The following is an 18,781-nucleotide window of genomic DNA, read 5'->3' as shown; positions in this document are numbered from 1 at the left end:
AGGAGATGGGAGAATTGAAGTAGGAAGAGGGTGGTGACGATTAACTTTTCCATGTTTCCCATGAGAATCTCATGGTTTGGCCTTAGTCTTCTCTCCTTTGCCCTGTTTCCTCCCCTTATTTTCTCTCCTACTTCCCCAGAACCATAGCGGGTCCCACTCTTTGTCCCCAGACGACAGAGTAAGGTGGGAAAGAAGCACAAGGAGTAAAAAAGAGGAGGACCTGGGATGTGGGGTGAGGAGAAAGCAGGGAACATGTCATTTGATTATTGCTGTGTACAAACCATCAGTGGCTTAAGACCATCGTGTATTATTCCTGACATGTCTGTGCATTACCTGGTGGTTGGAGCATTTGGATTAGATTTGTCTGGGGTGTTTCTGCTCCACATGTCTCTCATCCTCTTCCTGGAAATAATAGGCTAGCATGTCCTTCCGATGGTGATGACAGGGGCACAGAGAAACCAAGTTCAACAGCAGCAGGACTTCTGAAGCCTCTTCTGTGTCACAACTGCTACCATCTCATTGGTCAAAGTCAGTCATCCTGGGTGGGGAATTATACACCACCCACAGGAGAATGGCACAGCCAAATAAGACAAAGAGCAGGGAAGGGTGAAGAATTGGAGCCATTGAGGCAATCCACACAGGGAGCCACAAACTTAGAGTGACAAGAGAGAGGGAACACAGCCTAGCTGAAAAAGCAGGAAAACTGAATGTCAGGCTTAAGAAGGGCTCTCGCACATACCAGGAAATACTTATCCACATTATGGCGGAAGCCCCAGTGATTAGTGTAGTATTCATTTTAATACTGTGAGTTGGTAACTAGGAATAGATAGGTCTTACTATGGGCCAGCGGCTGGAGATCTTGAAAGAAGTAGACAACTGTATCAATAGTGCTGTTTTGAGATTTTTTTTAAAGACAGAAAACTCTCAGAGCACCTGGGTGGCACAGTTGGTTGAACGTCCAACTCTTGGTTTTGACTCGTGTCGTGATCTCAGGGTTGTGAGATCGAGCCCCGCGTCTGGCTCCTCACTCAGTGTAGAGTCTGCTTAAGACTCTGTCCCTCTGCCCCTCCCCTGCTTGTGCTATCTCTCTCTCAAATAAATAGATCTTTAAAAAGGGGGGGGGGGATTTCTTGAATTCAGAGCAAAGGTAGAGACATTTAAGGACTGAGACTGAATTATAAGTTTCTGTAAAGTTTGTTCCTAACCTTTAAGTAACAGTGTATGGCCCTGAATGTTTGATAACTTACTATCATAGCCTAATGTTGGTGTTCCTGCTAATATCAATGGCTATAGTCTGGCGTATACAAAATCTAAATACAAAACTGGCAGTTTCTAATGAAATAGAGGATTATCCACAAGTCTCTTTTAAGAGAAAAATAAATCCATGGTCCCAGACTAGGGGTAGACCTACTTAAACAGCCAAAAATGTGTATTCAGATTATATTATAAACACAAGAGTTTTACCTTTAAAAAAGCATTCATACCAAAGACAGACTCTAAAGACTTTTTGCTGTGTAATATATCCCTTTCTCTGCTGTCAAAATTAAATTTCAATGTGCCTTTTATATTTTAAAAATATGATGTTTTACCAAGTGCCTAGTACCTAGGATGGCACCCTACAAGCAAGAAAAAAGAAAGAAAAGAGCCCACTACATGAGAATCAATAAAATAGTCGTCATAGATATGTAGAGGGGAGTCTCATTTATTTCTGTCTGAGTCCAAATTGCAAGTAGGACTGTGTCTTGCTCAGTTCGGCACTCTCGGGGCCTGGTATCAGCAGGTGCTCAATACTGATTTGAACTGAAGTAACTAGGAACTTTGTGCCCTCCACCCAAAATGAAAAACCTGAAATGAAAGAGTGATCAGATATTACACCTATCACACATGCAATCTTACAGGCATAGATTCATTTGTACCACCTGGCCCACTCCACATGTCATTGTTTGCTTTTCACGGGGAAAATATCACCCAAACAAGCTATAAAACAGATACACGTAATCTGTCCTAGGAACACACACCAAGGGGCTTCTTCCTATTATTAGAATGCTCTCTCAGTCTCCCGTAAGAGTTGGGTCTTAAAATAAGACTAAATATTTAAAACACAGAGTGTCAAGTTTCCTTAATCCTCATATCTTTTTTTAAAGATTAGAGCAGGCTTATGTCGTCTTGAATAATTTAAGAGGTGCAAATACGAAATTGTCATTTGAAACATCTCAACTCAGGTAATTCCATGAATGTTTCTCTCTGTAATATGCCTGATTGACAGATGATTTCCCGAGTTGATTTTTAAATCAAACCGAGGACAAGTAGACATCTGAGGGAATTGCTTTTCGCTGTCTTTTGTTAAGCAAAGGAAGATGGAGTGGGCCAATGCTTAAGAAACTCTCATTTCCTGAAAACTGACTTTTTAAAAAATGTCTGACGTTGCGTGTGTCTGCGCGAGGGGGTGTGTCTGCGTGAGGGGGTGTGTCTGCAGGGGGCTCCACTGGCCTTTGAATGATGAATAAAGAGTCGCCTAATTCAGCATGACCTGCCTCACAGGCTATGTCATAAGGAATAATGGATAAAAACAGGGTGGACTCCTTTGCAGCTACAAAATGCTACAAAGATGATAATGAGGAATAATTCCACAGAGAACAGAGGTTTTGTAGCCAAGAAGTTACCAAGCAGGTTTTTTTTTTATGTTAATCACCATACATTACATCATTAGTTTTTGATGTAGTGTTCCATGATTCATTGTTTGCGTATAACACCCAGTGCTCCATTCAGCACATGCCCTCTTTTACATCACCAGGCTAACCAAGCAGGTTTTATCAGAAGACTTCCCTTGTTCCCTGGGTCTGGCATGAGGACAGCGCAGTGAATCTGGAGGTGCCTAGACCCACACTGTACAACAGAAATGTCATGTGAGACACATACTTACATTTTCTTGTAGTCATATTTTTTACAGTGATAATAATACTGTGTGGTATACTTGAAATTTGCAAGGATCTTGCCATCTGTGGCCACATTTTAATTTGTTAAAAGGTGAACTTGGTTTTATTAATTAATTTTATGACTATCTGAACTTTCAATTTAACAGTAATCAATAGAAGAAATTATAAATGTTATATTTTGCTTTTTTCATACTAAGTCTTAAAAAATCTCGTGTGTATTTTAAATCTGTAGCTCATCTCAATTCAGATGAGCCACATTGCACGTGCTTGGTGGCCAGTAGCTCCTGTATAGGACAGCCCAGGCCTCAGCAGCAGACAGCCCACTTAATATGAGATGTCTGACTTACACTGAGGAATGTCCATGTGAAAATTCTCTTAATTTTCCACAAACATTGATGGAATCTTACTGGCTAGATTTCCCAGCAGGAACCCAGCTTCAGGAAGGGAAGAGGAGAAGCACCCTTATTTTCCAAGCTACTGTAAAAGCCGGGACTTAGGTCACCTCATTTGCTCTACAACAGGTCTGTGAGGAGAGGAAATGGTTCTCATTTCATAGAAGAGAACATCAAGATTCAGGGAGACCAAGGACTTGCCAAGGTCACACAACCAGCACTGGCAAAGGGGGACAGGGACTCAGGCTTAGCTCTGAGCCCTGGCCCTTCCACTCTATCATGTTCCTGCTCAGGCATCCCTGGGTAGCAGGTGCTTCTCAAACCACTGAGCTTCCAAATCTTCTGGAGGTCTTATTAAAACACTGGCTGCTGGGCCCCGCCCCCCAGTGTCTTTGATTCAGCAGGTCAGGGTGGGGCCTCCAAGTTCCTAGGAGACGCTGATGCTGCTGGTCCAGGAATCACACTTTGAGAACCTCTGCCGTAGAGACTGGATTTGATGCCTTTAACAAGGGTTGTCTCACTTAAGCTAATAATGGTGCTTCCCTATGCTGCCCGAAACCAAAGTTTGATCGATAAATGCACCCATTGTTCTCTCAGCTAAAGTTGACTACCACGTAGTATTGACTAGAACAGGTCCCCTCATTCTGAAAAATTTTATTCATTTATAATTAACCATTGAACATAAGTTCTTCATTGCAGGTAGGGAAGCATGCACCTCTTCACTCAGTTCCTGCAGGGAACAGGAAATTATACATGTAGATGTATTGTACCATGAAAGCATGGGATAGTCTTCTCTAAAGTACACACACTTAAAAGTCATCACTACTTCCACAGGGTGGGGTTTTGATATATCTGAATAAATGAAAAAGACTAAAAATGATAACACCCCCAATCTCACAAGGACATGTTTTGAGCAAAAACATTAGAAGGAAAGGCCACCAGTTCAGTCGTGTCACTGAAAATACCTGCCATTTCTCCACACTTTCCCCTACCATTTCCTCCTTGACCACTGGGCTCTGCTCTGTACTTGGGCGCTGGTTCTGGAGGAACTGGTGGAAACAAGGTAGGTTTGGGGAAGGCTGGAGTACAGGTCATAAACGCAGAATCCCTTCATTGGAGTTGATTCAGAAGCAAGTAGAACTGCCCTAGAGTAAATTTCTTCAGATACTTAGCCTACTAGAATTTCCATTTAACTGCATCTTCGTACAAGCATGGGCCTCATTCTTGAAACACAAAGCCCATGCCTGGGATGAAGAGACAGGATACCATACTGCAGTCCCTTTGGTAGCAGCGCCAGCAGGCCATATTAAGAAACAGCATTTTGTCTCAAGAACATCACAAGGAAGAAGGTTAATAGATTTTGCCAGGCACCACCAAAGGATTTTCTAACCTAGCCACATTTCCTTGCTTAAGCTCAGTCTTCTCAGACTTTCACATGCGTATGAGTTAACTAGGGATCTTGTTAATACACAGGTTCTGATTACAAAAAAAGTCAGGTGATGCCAGGGCACCACGCTTGGGGTAGCAATAACCTAGAGAACTCTGTTTCCTATCTGGAAACACTGCCTGGCATGACAGGGCTAATATCCAGGAGCTGAGAGTAGATCATTGACTGGAGCAGGAGGGGAAGAGGAGAGACACGTTAACAAAGAGAGAAAATAAGCACCCAACTATGAGTGACCAGAAAAAGCAGGTGGAACTTGGCATCCAGAGAGTAACGTGACAAATAGCAGGTGGTAATAGCTAGGCAAGCAATAGCAGTCTAGGATATGAGGATCGTTGAAAGGGTAATGTATGCAGTGGGGAATCTCAAAAATACCAGATATCTGCATGAGCAGGCAGCTGAGTTGCAGATATATAGCCATAGAACTCAACACGAAGAGGAGACAAAGGGTTGGGGGAGAAGGGGGCGGACAGGAGGGTAGAGGTCTCAGCAAGGTCGAAGAGATGGTGGGGAATCAAGACAGACTCAGATCAAGGTCCACACAACAAGGATCCATTTACCAAAAGTGGAGCCTCGGAAACATGGATGAGCCCCCAGACATAAAGACTCAGCCCTAAAGAAGCTAATCTTTAGTAGGTTTGGTCTGTATGCTGGACACTGCAGCAAAGGGCTTCATATTGTCTCGTGTCATTCTTACGAATCTTGATGGCAGGCATTAATACGCCATTTTGGACAAGTATCTGAGGGTCAGAGGGACTCTGTACATTGCCTAAGGTCCCTTTTTAATAAAGGGTAAAGCAAACAACTCACATTCTACACTCTTTCCATGACCCCACGCAGGCCAACAGCACACCAATGGGGTAACCTAATGCCACCCTGGGGCTCCTGCCATCTGCCCCTAGATCCAAGGAAGGAGGTAGGCCTTTGGTGTGGCAAGGGGCCTGAACTGAAGACGGAAGAGGGAGGGGCGGGTGAGGTGCCAGGCACAGCAGGTCATAGTGAAGACCTGATGTCCTAAGCCTACGATTGTCATTATGCCAAGAATAGTCTCTTTTTGAACACTCTTGCAGTTACCTTACTTCCTCTAGGAAGTACCTTATCTTAAGCTCAGGGCTTGTCGATAATAACTCAGCACAGAAAGTGTTGAAATAGGACAGGAGAGACCCTTTAAGGGTCACAGTGTCCCAACCTTAGCCAGACCTTGTCCTTATTTCTCTGTGTTGGTCTCTGAATTGGCCATCCCTGTAGAGCTTACCGAGAGAAATCTAATGACTCCATTGGAGCGTATTCAAGATGTCACGTGCTTGAGTACTCTTCAGCTGAAATGAACAGAAATTGACTGGACCTAGTTTGAGAGGAAAGGAGGCAAAGTGGGGGCGCCTGGGTGGCTCAGTCGGTTAAGCATCCAACTCTGGATTTCAGCTCAGGTCCAGACCTCAGGGTCCTGGCATCGAGCCCCACATTGGCTCAGCACTCAGCACAGAGTCTGCTTGAGTTTCTCTCCCTCTGCCCCTCCACCTCCCTCAAATAAATATTTTTTCTTTTAAAAAAGAAGGCCAAGTAGACATGGTGGGGATATACAGATTCACTCACTGAATCACATTGCATCCCGAGCATGGTTTGCTGCATGCCACGGGTGGAACAGTAGAAACTGCATTGCCCAGACTCCTTAGAGCATTATTCTGCATATCGCCTAACTTCCACCCAGCAGGGTTTACCTCAAAAGCTGGAGTCATGCCCCATAGTTGGTGAGGGGATGTGTGGGGGTGGAGACTGAGAGGTAACAGATAACTCTGTGGCCAGGTCTTGGCTTCAAAGAAGTCAAGAATTCTTCTGGTGTGGATCTTGGTAAAAGCAGTGTGGTTCTAAAGCCAGTGGCTATGGGAGCAGCCTCTTTCCCAGCTTTCTGGAAGGGTAGGTGGATAGTAACTCCCTCTGTGGACCACTTCTGTGGGGTGGTTTGGGGGAGTCATCTTGAAAGGTTGGCCTAGAGCCTGCTCATCTCCCTTCCAGCAACGTTGTAAATACCCACTTCCCACACTAAATCCCTTTCTGCTTAAACCGGCTAGAATGGATTCTCTTATCTGCAACTGAGCCTTGACTAATCCAGAAGGAATTTATAATAAGGATATTTGGGGATGTCACCCAGAAATGGAATAGTAAAGAAATCAGGAAGTAGTCTTTTGCTTTCCGTGTATGTGTATCCCTCTCTCACCTACTTCAGCCTGCCTTCTCAGTAAACCTCCTCTACTAATCGTCCTTTTATACAAGGCACCTTGAGCTCTCCTCTGATATCCTTATTCAGAAATAATGGATGGTCCTTTATGCCTAACCCCAAATTCTCCAGGGAGAAAAACCAAGTGGCATAGTTTAGATATCTATCTCCCATTCAGTTGGCTGTTATTTCAATTTCGAAATCCCGTGAGGCATTTTGGTAGTTTAATAATTCACATTTACAATTAAGAAAACTGGGTCTTAGTTCACATGGCTTGCCCCAAATCACACAGCAGGTAAGCAGAAGACTCAGGACTTACACCCATGTCTCCTGATCTCAAATTTGAGGCTCATTCCACTATACCGTCGCTGCCTCTTTAGTATTCATAACTGGATCTCTGGAGCATTTCACAATTTACAATGTGTTTTTATATCCCCTAACTCTTGTGCTCCTTCCAAAAGTCCCATTGTTGCTGTTATCCCCATTTTATACACAAGAAAATGGATGCTACAGACATTAGGTGACTTTTCATCCATTTTGTGAAAGCTGGTGCCAAGATTCACTCTTCCATCTTCTGGTTCTCAGAGGAATTCATGTTAGAATAGGGTGGGGAAGCCAAAATCTAAATGGAGCTCAGTCTCCTAGGATATCAGATCTGACACTTCAAAGCCATTTCTTACAACAGGTTCTAAGAGAAGGAACCAGAAGATGACACTTCAGCTTTTGTTTGTTTTGTTTTTTGATGAAATGGCCGGGGGAAATTGTTGGTCCCCAAATCTGATAAATCTAAATAAAGGACAGCTTTAAAGGAAAGGACTCCAGCTAGCCACAAGGAAGAGTCTCCTCCACATCCTCCTCAGCACCACAGGAAAGATTATGACCTTAGTAGACTCCTCGGGAGTTGATAAAACACATCTGAAATCAGGATTTGATGATTTTCTTCACAGTTTAAAGATCAGCATGGACTGCACAGCGCTGTTGAGCTCTGTATTCGGCCAGAGACCTTGCTGTAGCATCTTCCTGTACTTCAAAGAGATACCTAGATGACCTTCCAATTTTAATACAACTTGGAAACAATTTCTATTGTCAAGGGACAGGATTAGCATGAAGGACTCATCCTTGCTTCTTGTCATCCCTCTGAGAAGTAGTTACTGGGGTTTTTTTTCACCTGACTTTCGCAAAGAAAGACATTTCCCGAGAGAAATTACCAAGGCATTTTCTGCACCATCTTTAATACTGAGCTGCTGTCATGTACCAGCTGCAATGCAGGGCATGCAAAGGACCAAATACTTGTAGGTTTTTGCAAGCTGCTCCATTATTTCTTCCATGGTGACCTTGTGGCAGCAGGGCAGAGCCCCGTGATAGAAAGCTCAATTGTTGGAATTCTCCCTCAACTGAGCTTTCAGCAGGCATTTCCACTCCTACTGTTTATGTGCAATGCAGATGTTTGATTACTTTGTGGCACAGTGATGGAAGTCCAGGCTCCAATCTCTTGTGCAGAAATCCTGCCCTTTTCCTGGAAAAGTTCTGGCAGCCCCTTCCTGGTCAATATCAGGCTCAATCCAAGCCATTTCACTTCTGACCACTATTCAAGAACAGATTTTGTTTTTGTTTTTGTTTTTTAAGACTTTATTTTATTTATTTGACAGAGAGAGACACAGCGAGAGAGGGAACACAAGCAGGGGGAGTGGGAGAGGGAAGAGCAGGTTTCCCGTGGAGCAGGGAGCCCGATGCGGGGCTCGATCCCAGGACCCTGGGATCATGACCCAAGCCGAAGGCAGACACCTAACGACTGAGCCACCCAGGCGCCCCTCAAGAATGGTTTTAAAACTCCAGCGTGTTCTTCCCTATTTTGTAGTCAGCTGTCATAGTTCTCTAAACCCTGCTTTATGGCTTGTGTCCGTATCTTTTCTGCTATCTCATCATTGTGCAACAAAATTCTTTGTTCCTGAATTGGCACAGAAATCCCTAATGATTATCTGAAATGACCCTAAAATAATTTCTGTCAATGATAAAGCTGAGCTCTGTTGTTATCCTGGCTTTCTAGAGAACAAAAGAAATTCAGGAGATGTGGGAGATGATCTGAAGCCTGAGGAGTGGGCTCATCCCAAGCTAACCTATACTTTCTTAGGAGCCTGAATGCTACAGGACCCAAGCTTTGGCAGAGGCCAATATGAGGAGCACCCTCTTTGCAAGTCCTGAGTTTAGAAAGTTCAAACGTGAGGGGCATGAACCAATAACAAGAAGAGGATCTTTCACTTGGGTCACTTGTGATCTTTGCTGATTGTCTCCACCTTGCTCATTTTATGATGATTCTGATTTTAAAACTGAAACACTAAATAGATTAAGTTTCACCTAGAAAACTACAGTTGGCCTTATCTTTAGGATTCCATCTTACTGTCAAGTCCATGAAAGGTTTGGGGAAAAGGAAATGGAGCCTTTCCTCATCTATGAGGCAACCCCTGAAAAGAACCTCTGGGGTTCCTTGGCACATGGTTTGAAAACCACTGCCATACTTCTATCCCCCTGCATGATCCTCTAATTCTGGGCCTCTCAGATGAGAGGCAGAAGTGTGACATCAGAGGATAAGAGCACAAACATTCCTTCTTTCATTCTTCAATCTCCCACTCCCATTTTTTCCTCCTAATTTCCTTCTTAATTTTTCTCCTCTATCACCCTACCAATCTATGGCAAAGTTCAAACCATACCAGATCGTCCCTGAAAAATCATACTCAAAGCACATAGAATAATGTTTTGGGAAGGAAAACCCACTTAGGGGTTTTTAATCAATATCTCATAGACCCCAAATCCAAACTAGCTTAATCATGGTTTGTATATCATGCTTATACTTTTAATTTTCATTATTATTTGCATTTAGCAGAGCTTATAATCATAGGAAGCATTATAATTGCTCCTCTTTATCTTAAGAAACTTAGATTTTCTTTTTTAAAAGTTAAAAACAAAAATAATGGAATGTCTCCAAATGTGAATGATGAAGTTATAATCCAAACAAATAAAAAAGGTTAAAGATCAAAATGGAATAAGCTGGTGCTTTCTGAAGATGATATTTGTCAAGGTAACCACCATGCATAGGCCCTGCAGTCTTGTAGTTTAGTGTCCTCATTATGAAGGAGACTCGTAGTGATCTGATGGAAACTGTGAAGCCTAGAGCAGCTGGGGGTTAGATGCAGCTGAGACAGGTCTTTTTGTCCTGCAGTTAGGGAATGAGCTCTGAAAGATAGGGTGTGAATGCTGGAGGAGCTGTAAACCCAGAGCTGTCTCTGAGAGATGGCTTCCATCCTGTAGAGGACCTAGAGAGAAGGTCTGAAAATGAAGGTAATACCCAGAGGGACAAGATTAACAGAATCACCCCATTTCTGATCCTATGAGGCATGTGGAAATTGATCTGATTCTCTCCAGCTGATATATATGCAGTCTCTGGGTAAAGTTTGTACTTAGGCACCTGCAAAATGGGTTTTGGAACCATGTATACGTTTCTTTTCTAAGTTGTCCTCAGTTTACTTTCTTATGCTACCTTGCATTTCTTTTGTTGTTGTTTTTTTTTTTTTAAGATGTATTTATTTATATGGGGGAGAGAGAGTGTGTGAGCAGGGGGGAGAGACAGAGAGAGAGGGAGAGAGAGAATCTCCAGCAGACTCCCGACTGAGTGCAGAGCCTGATACGGGGCCTTATCCCACAACCCTGAGATCATAACCTGAACTGAAATCAAGAGTCAGATAGTTAACCAACTGAGCCACCCAAGTGCCCTGCTACCTTGCATTTCTAAGCACCTTTCATTGAGCCTCTCAAAGTACAAACCTTAATTAAACCAACCTTGCAACTTCCACATGATTCAGGGAGTGATTTTGTTGAAAAACATCATGGAAGTCAAATGAATTGGCCAAAGTATATTACAGGTATAGTAAAAGTATATTACAAATCCACAGGTTGGCTTGAGAATAAAAACCCAGGGTTCAGTCGCTTCTGACTCCCTCTCCTGACGATCACACCTCCAGATCTGGGGATTTTCCCCACTTGTAAGATAATTTTTATTGGGGCACCAGGGTGGCTCAGTTGGTTAAGTGACTGCCTTCGGCTCAGGTCTTGATCCCAGAGTCCTGGGATCGAGTCCCACATCCGGCTCCCGGCTGATCGGGTAGGCTGCTTCTCCCTCTGACCCTCTCCCCTGTCATGCTGTTTCTCTCAAAAGAATAAAATCTTGGGGTGCCTGGGTGGCTCAGTTGGTTAAGCGACTGCCTTCAGCTCAGGTCATGATCCCAGGGTCCTGGGATCGAGCCCCGCATCGGGCTCCCTGCTCAGCGGGAAGCCTGCTTCTCCCTCTTCCACTCCCCCTGCTTGTGTTCCCTCTCTCTCTGTCTCTCTCTCTGTCAATTAAATAAATAAAATCTTTAAAAAAAAAAAAAAGAAAATCTTTAAAAAAAAAAGATAACAAAAACTAATGATGTAATGTATGGTGATTAACATAACAATAAAAAATTTAAAAATATTTTTATTTATATTATGTTCATATGACAAAACTTTTTTTTAGAGATTATTTTAGAGAAAGAGAGCATGTGCGTGCATGATTGGGGGGAGGAGCAGAGGGAGAGGGAGAAGCAGACTCTACGCTGATCACGGAGCCCAATGCTGGCTCGATCCTACGATCCTGAGATCACGACCTGAGCTGAAATCAAGAGTCGGAAGCCCAAGTGACAACTGACTGGTCCACCCAGATGCCCCCACACAACATAACTTTTAAGGAAATGGTAGAGCAAAGCAGAGAGAGAGGATATGTGGTTTTATCTTTGCCTAAAAGCAAATACTCCCAGATTCTGTTTTCTCTCCTTTCATCCCCACTACCTGGCATTCCCAATTTTCTAATCCCTAAATCTCTGAGATAATGACTCTTTCAGCAAGGAAAAAGAAGCTATTGACTTCTTCGCATCAGCCTTCAAGGAAAGTACTTATGAAAGACTGAAGCAGACATCCAAACACTCTTGTGACTTTTCTTAGGAAAAAAAAGGGGGGGGCAGGGGAATATTGCCTCTTCCTTCTTCTTACTGGAAATATCTCAGGTCTCTAGTTTTGATCTTCATGTTCTTTCTTTTTCTTTATCTTTTTTTAAGTACAGTGACCTGGTGAGTTGGCAGAGGGAACCTGAGAATTTGCTGAGAACACTTTTCTTGGCTCAGTGAGAAAAAGTTGACACCAAGGGCAACACCTCACTGGCCTTTGTGAACTGGCTTCATGCTTCTATCTCTGGGGACTGAAGACCCCTCTCAGGGCTGCCATTTGTATTAGTGAAGTCAGCAGAGCTGAGTGTGAGCCTGCTCCTTTGCCCACAGAGGTAGAGGTATGAAATGGCAGTGCAGGGAACTGAGGGCTCTTAGCGTCCCATGGTCATCTTTAGATGCTCCCCTTCCCAGCAACAGAGTCTCTGCTAATTAGCTGACTGGTTGCATTATTTCTATGACTGACCCTTTTCAGACAAAGAGACATAGGCCCAGTGAGCAAAGCTCCTGGCATAAAAAAGATGAGTATGACTTTTATTTCCAGGAACAGAACACTACTCCCAGCATTCCCCCTTTCAGAAGAGGGTTTGTTGTCACCTTCTATCAAACGGAAACAGCCCTCCCCAATTAGCTTATCCTGTTGCTCTCTTTAGTTGCTCTGAAGTCCTTCAGACGAATGTTAAAACACTCAGGTACTTCCACACCACACCTGCGTGCACACACAGCCATTGGATTGCATGAGTAAAATAAAAAGGGATGCTCGGACAAAACTTCACCAAACACCAGCTTTGTCTTCCTGGAAGGTTCCATCAGATTAAATACAGATGCTATTCAGTAGTTAATAGAAAAACTAGATTGCCCTCAGACTCTTGAGAAATATAGGTATGGATATCATTTCAAACATCCCAGGAGTTTCTCAAGGAATGCTTCCTTTTTCCATTCAACCAGTGAATTTACCTTAAGGGGACAAGTTGCCTTCTGGCTTTATGTCGTGTATAAAAGCCAAGCTGAAGAATATCCAACTGTTCAAGTTTGGAAAGAAAAGTCTTTGAGCAGCTTTTCTTACTGCCGTTAAGGAGGGAATAGGAAGAATGGGCTTTGAAAGCAGAAAAATGTTTTTTGCTGTTTTGTTTTTTTTCCCCCCCCAGGGAGAGAGAGCACGTGCATGTGTGCGGGGGTGGGGGGAGCATGCAGAGGGAGAGGGAGAGAATTTTAAGCAGACTCCATGCTGAGTGTGTAGCTGGACATGGGGCTCGAGGTCATAACCTGAGCCAAAATCAAGAGTGGGATGCCTAACCTACTGAGCCACCCAGGCACCCCCAGAGAGATGTGTTTTAACAAATTATTAATGTTTATTTCCCCTTACCTTTCTAAGTACAAGGCATTCTCCATAAAACATCCTAAAGCCCAGGTCCTCAAGATTAGGATTGTTACAGAAGGTATACAAATATTAGATTGAGCCATAGGAAATGGCTGGTAGTCAACCTTTTGACCTAAAATATGGCAATTTCCTACAGTCCAACCTAACAGGGAAAAAAATTAACAGTTTTGATATACAGAATAAATTTTGCACTCAGAAGATAGCTTCAAAACAACACAATCTCAACAAAGGATTTTCGAAATTTGTTTGTTTGACATATCAAAGGTTAAGTAATAGGGTTTCCTTCCATCTACTTTTAAGGCCTAGCTAGAAAGCTGGACTCATCTTAGTATGAAAGATTCTAGAACCTCAGTATGCTGTAAGAGATATGAGGGGTAAATGAGTCAACAAAGTTGAGTTAAGTCAACAAGGTTAAGTTTCCTCAGGAGACTTAAAGGAAAGAAGTACATCACTCTCTAAAATGCTGTGACAGGGATGAATTAGATCTCCAAACAGAGGAGAAAAATAGCAAATAAGGAGCTAAAACTTCTGAAATTCTAAGAGGCTGAAGCTCACTTTGAGTTGGGGTCCAGCAAGCAACGAAGTGGAACCACAAACACACACATTCTATGAAACATAACCAAGTTACGTGACTGCTCGTGGTCTCAAAGTAGAGGAGATGGAAGTTGGGGTAAGTAGACCAGTAAGGCTTCCTTTTATGCAGGAGAGCCTTTCTCTGAGGATATTCCAGTAATTTTGCACGTATACATAAATGCTGGACTCGATAATACTGACTTAGTGAACTTCATAACAGTCTCGGGAGAGTGGAAGGACACAGACCATAATGGCCCGGGTGTAATCCAGCCACATGAGACCTTTCTGGGAATGGCAGATCCCCCTTCCCACCCCATTGCAGACGTCATTCATAGATCCTGGCCAGACATTTCTATCTGAGCCAAAAGGAAGTCTCAGAGTCCTTCTCAACATAGGTTCCAACAGCCACTACCAGCTAATCCAGAGGAAAGCCAGAATTGAAGCTTCTTTTCCCTTTCCGTGTCCCCCTTCTGTGTCTTTGTTAACACTGCCCAGATGGTCTCTCCTCACCCTTACAACGTGCTTCACCTAGCCCCCACCTTCTTCCACTAGAATGTGGATTCCTGAAGTGCAGGGATCTTCTTTCTGTTTATGAACGCCAAAGGCCCTTGGACAGTGCTTGGCACAGGGATGAAGCCCCACAAATATTGATGGAATGAATGACTCTTTGCTTGATCAATCTCATGTCAGGGGCAGCTCACACATCACCTCTGTAATGAATCCTTCTCCATCCTTCCAGCCTGAAGCCACCCCTTTCTCCTCTTGCTTCACCGATCCACAGAGGATGAGTAACTTCTTGACCAAATGTACCACACCTGGCCTATAGACCCCCAATCGGCGACTGTTGACTTGAATTACAATAACAGAGACCTGACCAAATAATTACAATAATGGCACTTCTCAGGTATATGGTACTTACACATTTTCAGATATGTGTTTCATTTCATTTCATTTCACCCTGTGAGTTGATGAGGACGGGAACTGTCTCCATTTTATAGGTGTGGGAACACAACACAGAGGTGTTTTTTTTATGATTTGTTCATGTCAGAGGTAGCACCTGTCTGCTCAGTGTTCTTTCACGAGGCTGCTGCTGCCATGTTTTTAGACCATTTGCTTCAGTTGAGACTATATCCATAGTCTCTACAGTTTGACAGATATCTACTAGTTATATAGTTGTAGTTAGGATGCATCTTGAGTATTTCTCTAGATTTTTTTGTTAAGAAAACTAATTGTTTAGCCTAATGAATATTGGTATTTTGGCTCCATTTTTGTAGTTACTAATTCATACTGCTCATAACCCTGAGTGATTTGCTTATTCTACTCCTTTTCCTTATTCTCTGAAGAAAATAAGAGACTTTGAATTTTTTTCTCCCGGGCCCAGAATTTACCCTTAGTTTTATTTATTTTAATTTTTTTTCTATTTGGATAAAATTGACACATAACATTATATTAGTTTCCAATGTACAATGTCATGATTTAATATTTGTATATATTGCAAAATGGTCACCATAATGAGTCTAATTAATATCCATCACCATACATAATTACAAAAATTTTCTTATGATGACAACTTTTAAGAGCTAGTCTACTTCCAAATATGCCATATGCTATTATTAACTAAAGTCACCATGCTATACATTACATCTCATGACTTACTTATTTTATACCTGGAATTTATATTTTTGTTTGTTCTAAAATTTTTATGGAATCACAAAAGACCCTGGATAGCCAAAGCAATCTTGAGAAAGAAGAACAAAGCTGGAAACATCACGCTCCCTGACTTCAAATCATATTACAAAGCTACAATAATCAAAGCAGTATAGTATTGGTGTAAAAAGAGACACAAAGATCAATGAAAAAAATGAGCTTGTGTTTTTGTTTTGTTTTGTTTTAGATTCCATATAGAAGTGAGATCGTACAGTATGTGTCTTTCTCTGAGTTATTTCATTTAGCATAATGCCTTCAAGGTCCATTCATGTTGTTGTGAATGGCAAGATTTCATTCTTTTTACAGCTAAGTAATATTCCCTTGTATACATAGACCATATCTTCTTTAGCCATTTATCCATCAGTAGATACTCATGTTGTTTCCATGTCTTAGCTATTGAGTAATGCTGCAGTGACATGGGAGTGCATATATCTTTTTAAATTAGTGTTTTCATTTTCTTTGGATAAACACCCAGAAGTAGAATTACTGGATGATATGGTATTTCTATTTTTAATTTTTTTAGCAATTTCTATACTGTTTTCTATAATGGTTGCACCAATTTATGTTCCCACCAACAGTGCATAAGGGCTCCTTTTTCTCCACATCCTTGCTGACATTTGTTATTTCTTGCCTTTTTGATAAGAGTCATTCTAACAGGTGCAAGGTGGTATTTCATTGTGGTTTGGTTTTGCATTTCCCTGATGACTAGTGATGCTGAGCATGGTTTCATGTGTCTGTTGGCCATCTGTATGTGTTTAGAAACATGTCTATGCATATCCCCTGTCCATTTTTTTATCAGATTGGGGTTTTTTTGCTATTGACTTGTATGAGTTCTTTATATATTTTGGATATTAGGCCCACATCTGATATATGATTTGTAAATGTCTTCTCCCATTCAATAGGTTGCCAGTTCATTTTGTTGATGGTTTCCTTTGCAATGTAGAAGTTCTTTAGTTTAATATTGTCTCACTTTATTTTTACTTTTGTTGCCTTTGCTTTTGGTTTCAAATCCAAAAAACCATCACCAAGATTGATATCAAGAAGCTTACCACCTATGTTTTCTTCTAAGAAGTTTGTGGTTTCAGGTCTTACATTCAAGTCTTTAGTGAGTTAATTTTTGTGTATGGAATCCTGTTTTCCCAGCACCATTTATCGAAGAGACTGTCCTTTCCCCATTTTATAATCTTAGCTAATTTGTCATAAATTAATTGGCCATATTTGCTTGGGTTTATTTCTATTTTTTTTTCATTGATCTTTGTGTCTGTTTTTACGCCAATACTATACTGCTTTGATTGTTGTAGCTTTGTAATATGATTTGAATTCAGGGAGCGTGATGCTTCCAGCTTTGTTCTTCTTTCTCAAGATTGCTTTGGCTATCCAGGGTCTTTTGTGATTCCATAAAAATTTTAGAACAAACAAAAAAAATTTTGTTCTGTTTCTGTGGAAAATGCCTTTGGAATTTTGATAGGAATTGCATTGAATCTGTAGATTGCTTTGGATAGTATGGGCATTTTAACAGTATTCTTCCAATCCATGAGCATGGAATATCTTTCCATTTATTTACGTCTTCTTCAGTTTCTTTTATTAACGTCTTATAGTTTTCAGTGTACAAGTTTTTTACTTCCTTGGTTAAATTTATTCCTTGGTATTTTGTTCCTTTTGATGCACATGCAAATGGAATTGTTTTCTTTTTTTTTTTTTTTTAAGATTTTATTTATTCGACAGAGACACAGTAAGAGACGGAACCCAAGCAGGGAGAGTGGGAAGGGGAGAAGCAGGCTCCCCGCTCTGGGGAGCCCGATGCGGGGCTCGATCGCAGGACCCTGGGATCATGACCTGAGCCAAAGGTAGACGCTTAATGACTGAGCCACCCAGGTGCCCCAAATGGGATTGTTTTCTTAATTTCTCTTTCTGATAGTTCATTATAGAAGTATAGAAGTGCAGCAGATTTTTGCATATTGATTTTGTATCCTGCAACTTTACCAAATTCATTTATTACTTCTAACAGGTTTTTGGTGGAGTCTTTTAGGATTTTTCTATAGGTAGTATCATGTCATTTGAAAATAGTGACAGTTTTACTACTTCCTTTCCAATTTATATGCTTTTTATTTCTTTTTTCTTGCCCAGTTGCTCTGGCTAGGACTTCCAATACTATGTTGAATAAAAGTGATGAGAATAGACATGATTGTCTTGTTCCTAATCTTAGAGGAAAAGCTTTCAGCTTTTCACTATTGAGTATGATGTTAGCTGCAGGCTTGTCATATATGGCCTCCATTATGTTGAGATACCTTACCTTTGTACTTTCTTTGTTAAGAGTTTTTATCATAAATGGATGCTGAATTTTTTCAAATGCTTTTTCTGCATCTATTGAGATGACCATGTGATCTTCTCCTTCATTTTGTTCATGTGTGTATCACACTGATTTGTGGATGTTGAAGCATCCTTACATCCCTGGAATGAATCCAACTTGATCATGGTATATGATCCTGTTAATGCATTATTGAATTTGGTTTGCTAATATTTTGTTGAGTTTTATATCTATGTTCATCATAGATATTGGCCTATAAATTTTTTGTGTCATCCTTGCCTGACTTTGGTATCAGAGTGATGCTGACCTCGTGAAGTAAGTTTGGAAATTGCTCCTTCCTCTTCTGTTTTTTTTTTTTTTTTTTTTTTTTTTGGAAGAGTTTGAGAAGGATTTGTATTCATTCTTTGAACATTTGGTAGAATTCACCAGTGAAGCCGTCTGGCCCTGGACTTGTGTTTGTTTCGGAGTTTGGGAGTTTCCTTAGTTTTATTTTTGATTTTTATTAGTTTCTGTTTTGCTGGGTTTTTTGGGTTTTTTTTTAAGATTTTATTTATTTATTTGACAGAGAGAGATGCAGCGAGAGAGGGAACACAAGCAGGGGGAGTGGGAGAGGGAGAAGCAGGCTTCCCGCGGAGCAGGGAGCCCGATGCGGGGCTTGATCCCAGGACCCTGGGACCATGACCTGAGCTGAAGGCAGACGCTTAACGACTGAGCCACCCAGGCGCCCCTGTTTTGTTGTTTTAATACCATAAAATGACAAATTCCCTGTTGACCAATCACTTAAGGCTAATGATAGCTAGTTATATTCATGAT

The 18,781-nt window shown here is 41.6% G+C and overlaps 1 protein-coding gene across 1 annotated transcript in view; it reads left to right on the top strand.

Moving 5' to 3' along the window:
- LHFPL3 (LHFPL tetraspan subfamily member 3) overlaps positions 1–18,781 on the top strand; it is a 462,339-nt gene that overhangs the window by 426,576 nt on the left and 16,982 nt on the right. The window contains exon 3 of the mRNA XM_028118352.2: positions 534–542. Coding sequence (XP_027974153.2) covers positions 534–542 — 9 coding nt within the window. The remainder of the gene's footprint in view (positions 1–533; positions 543–18,781) is intronic.

The sequence above is a fragment of the Eumetopias jubatus genome, unplaced genomic scaffold, assembly GCF_037043125.1.
Source record: "Eumetopias jubatus isolate StellerSeaLion01/CBP00866 unplaced genomic scaffold, mEumJub1_p1.0 scaffold_14, whole genome shotgun sequence".
NCBI classification, from domain to species: Eukaryota; Metazoa; Chordata; class Mammalia; order Carnivora; family Otariidae; genus Eumetopias; species Eumetopias jubatus.
This window is presented reverse-complemented; position numbering and strand designations above follow the sequence as displayed.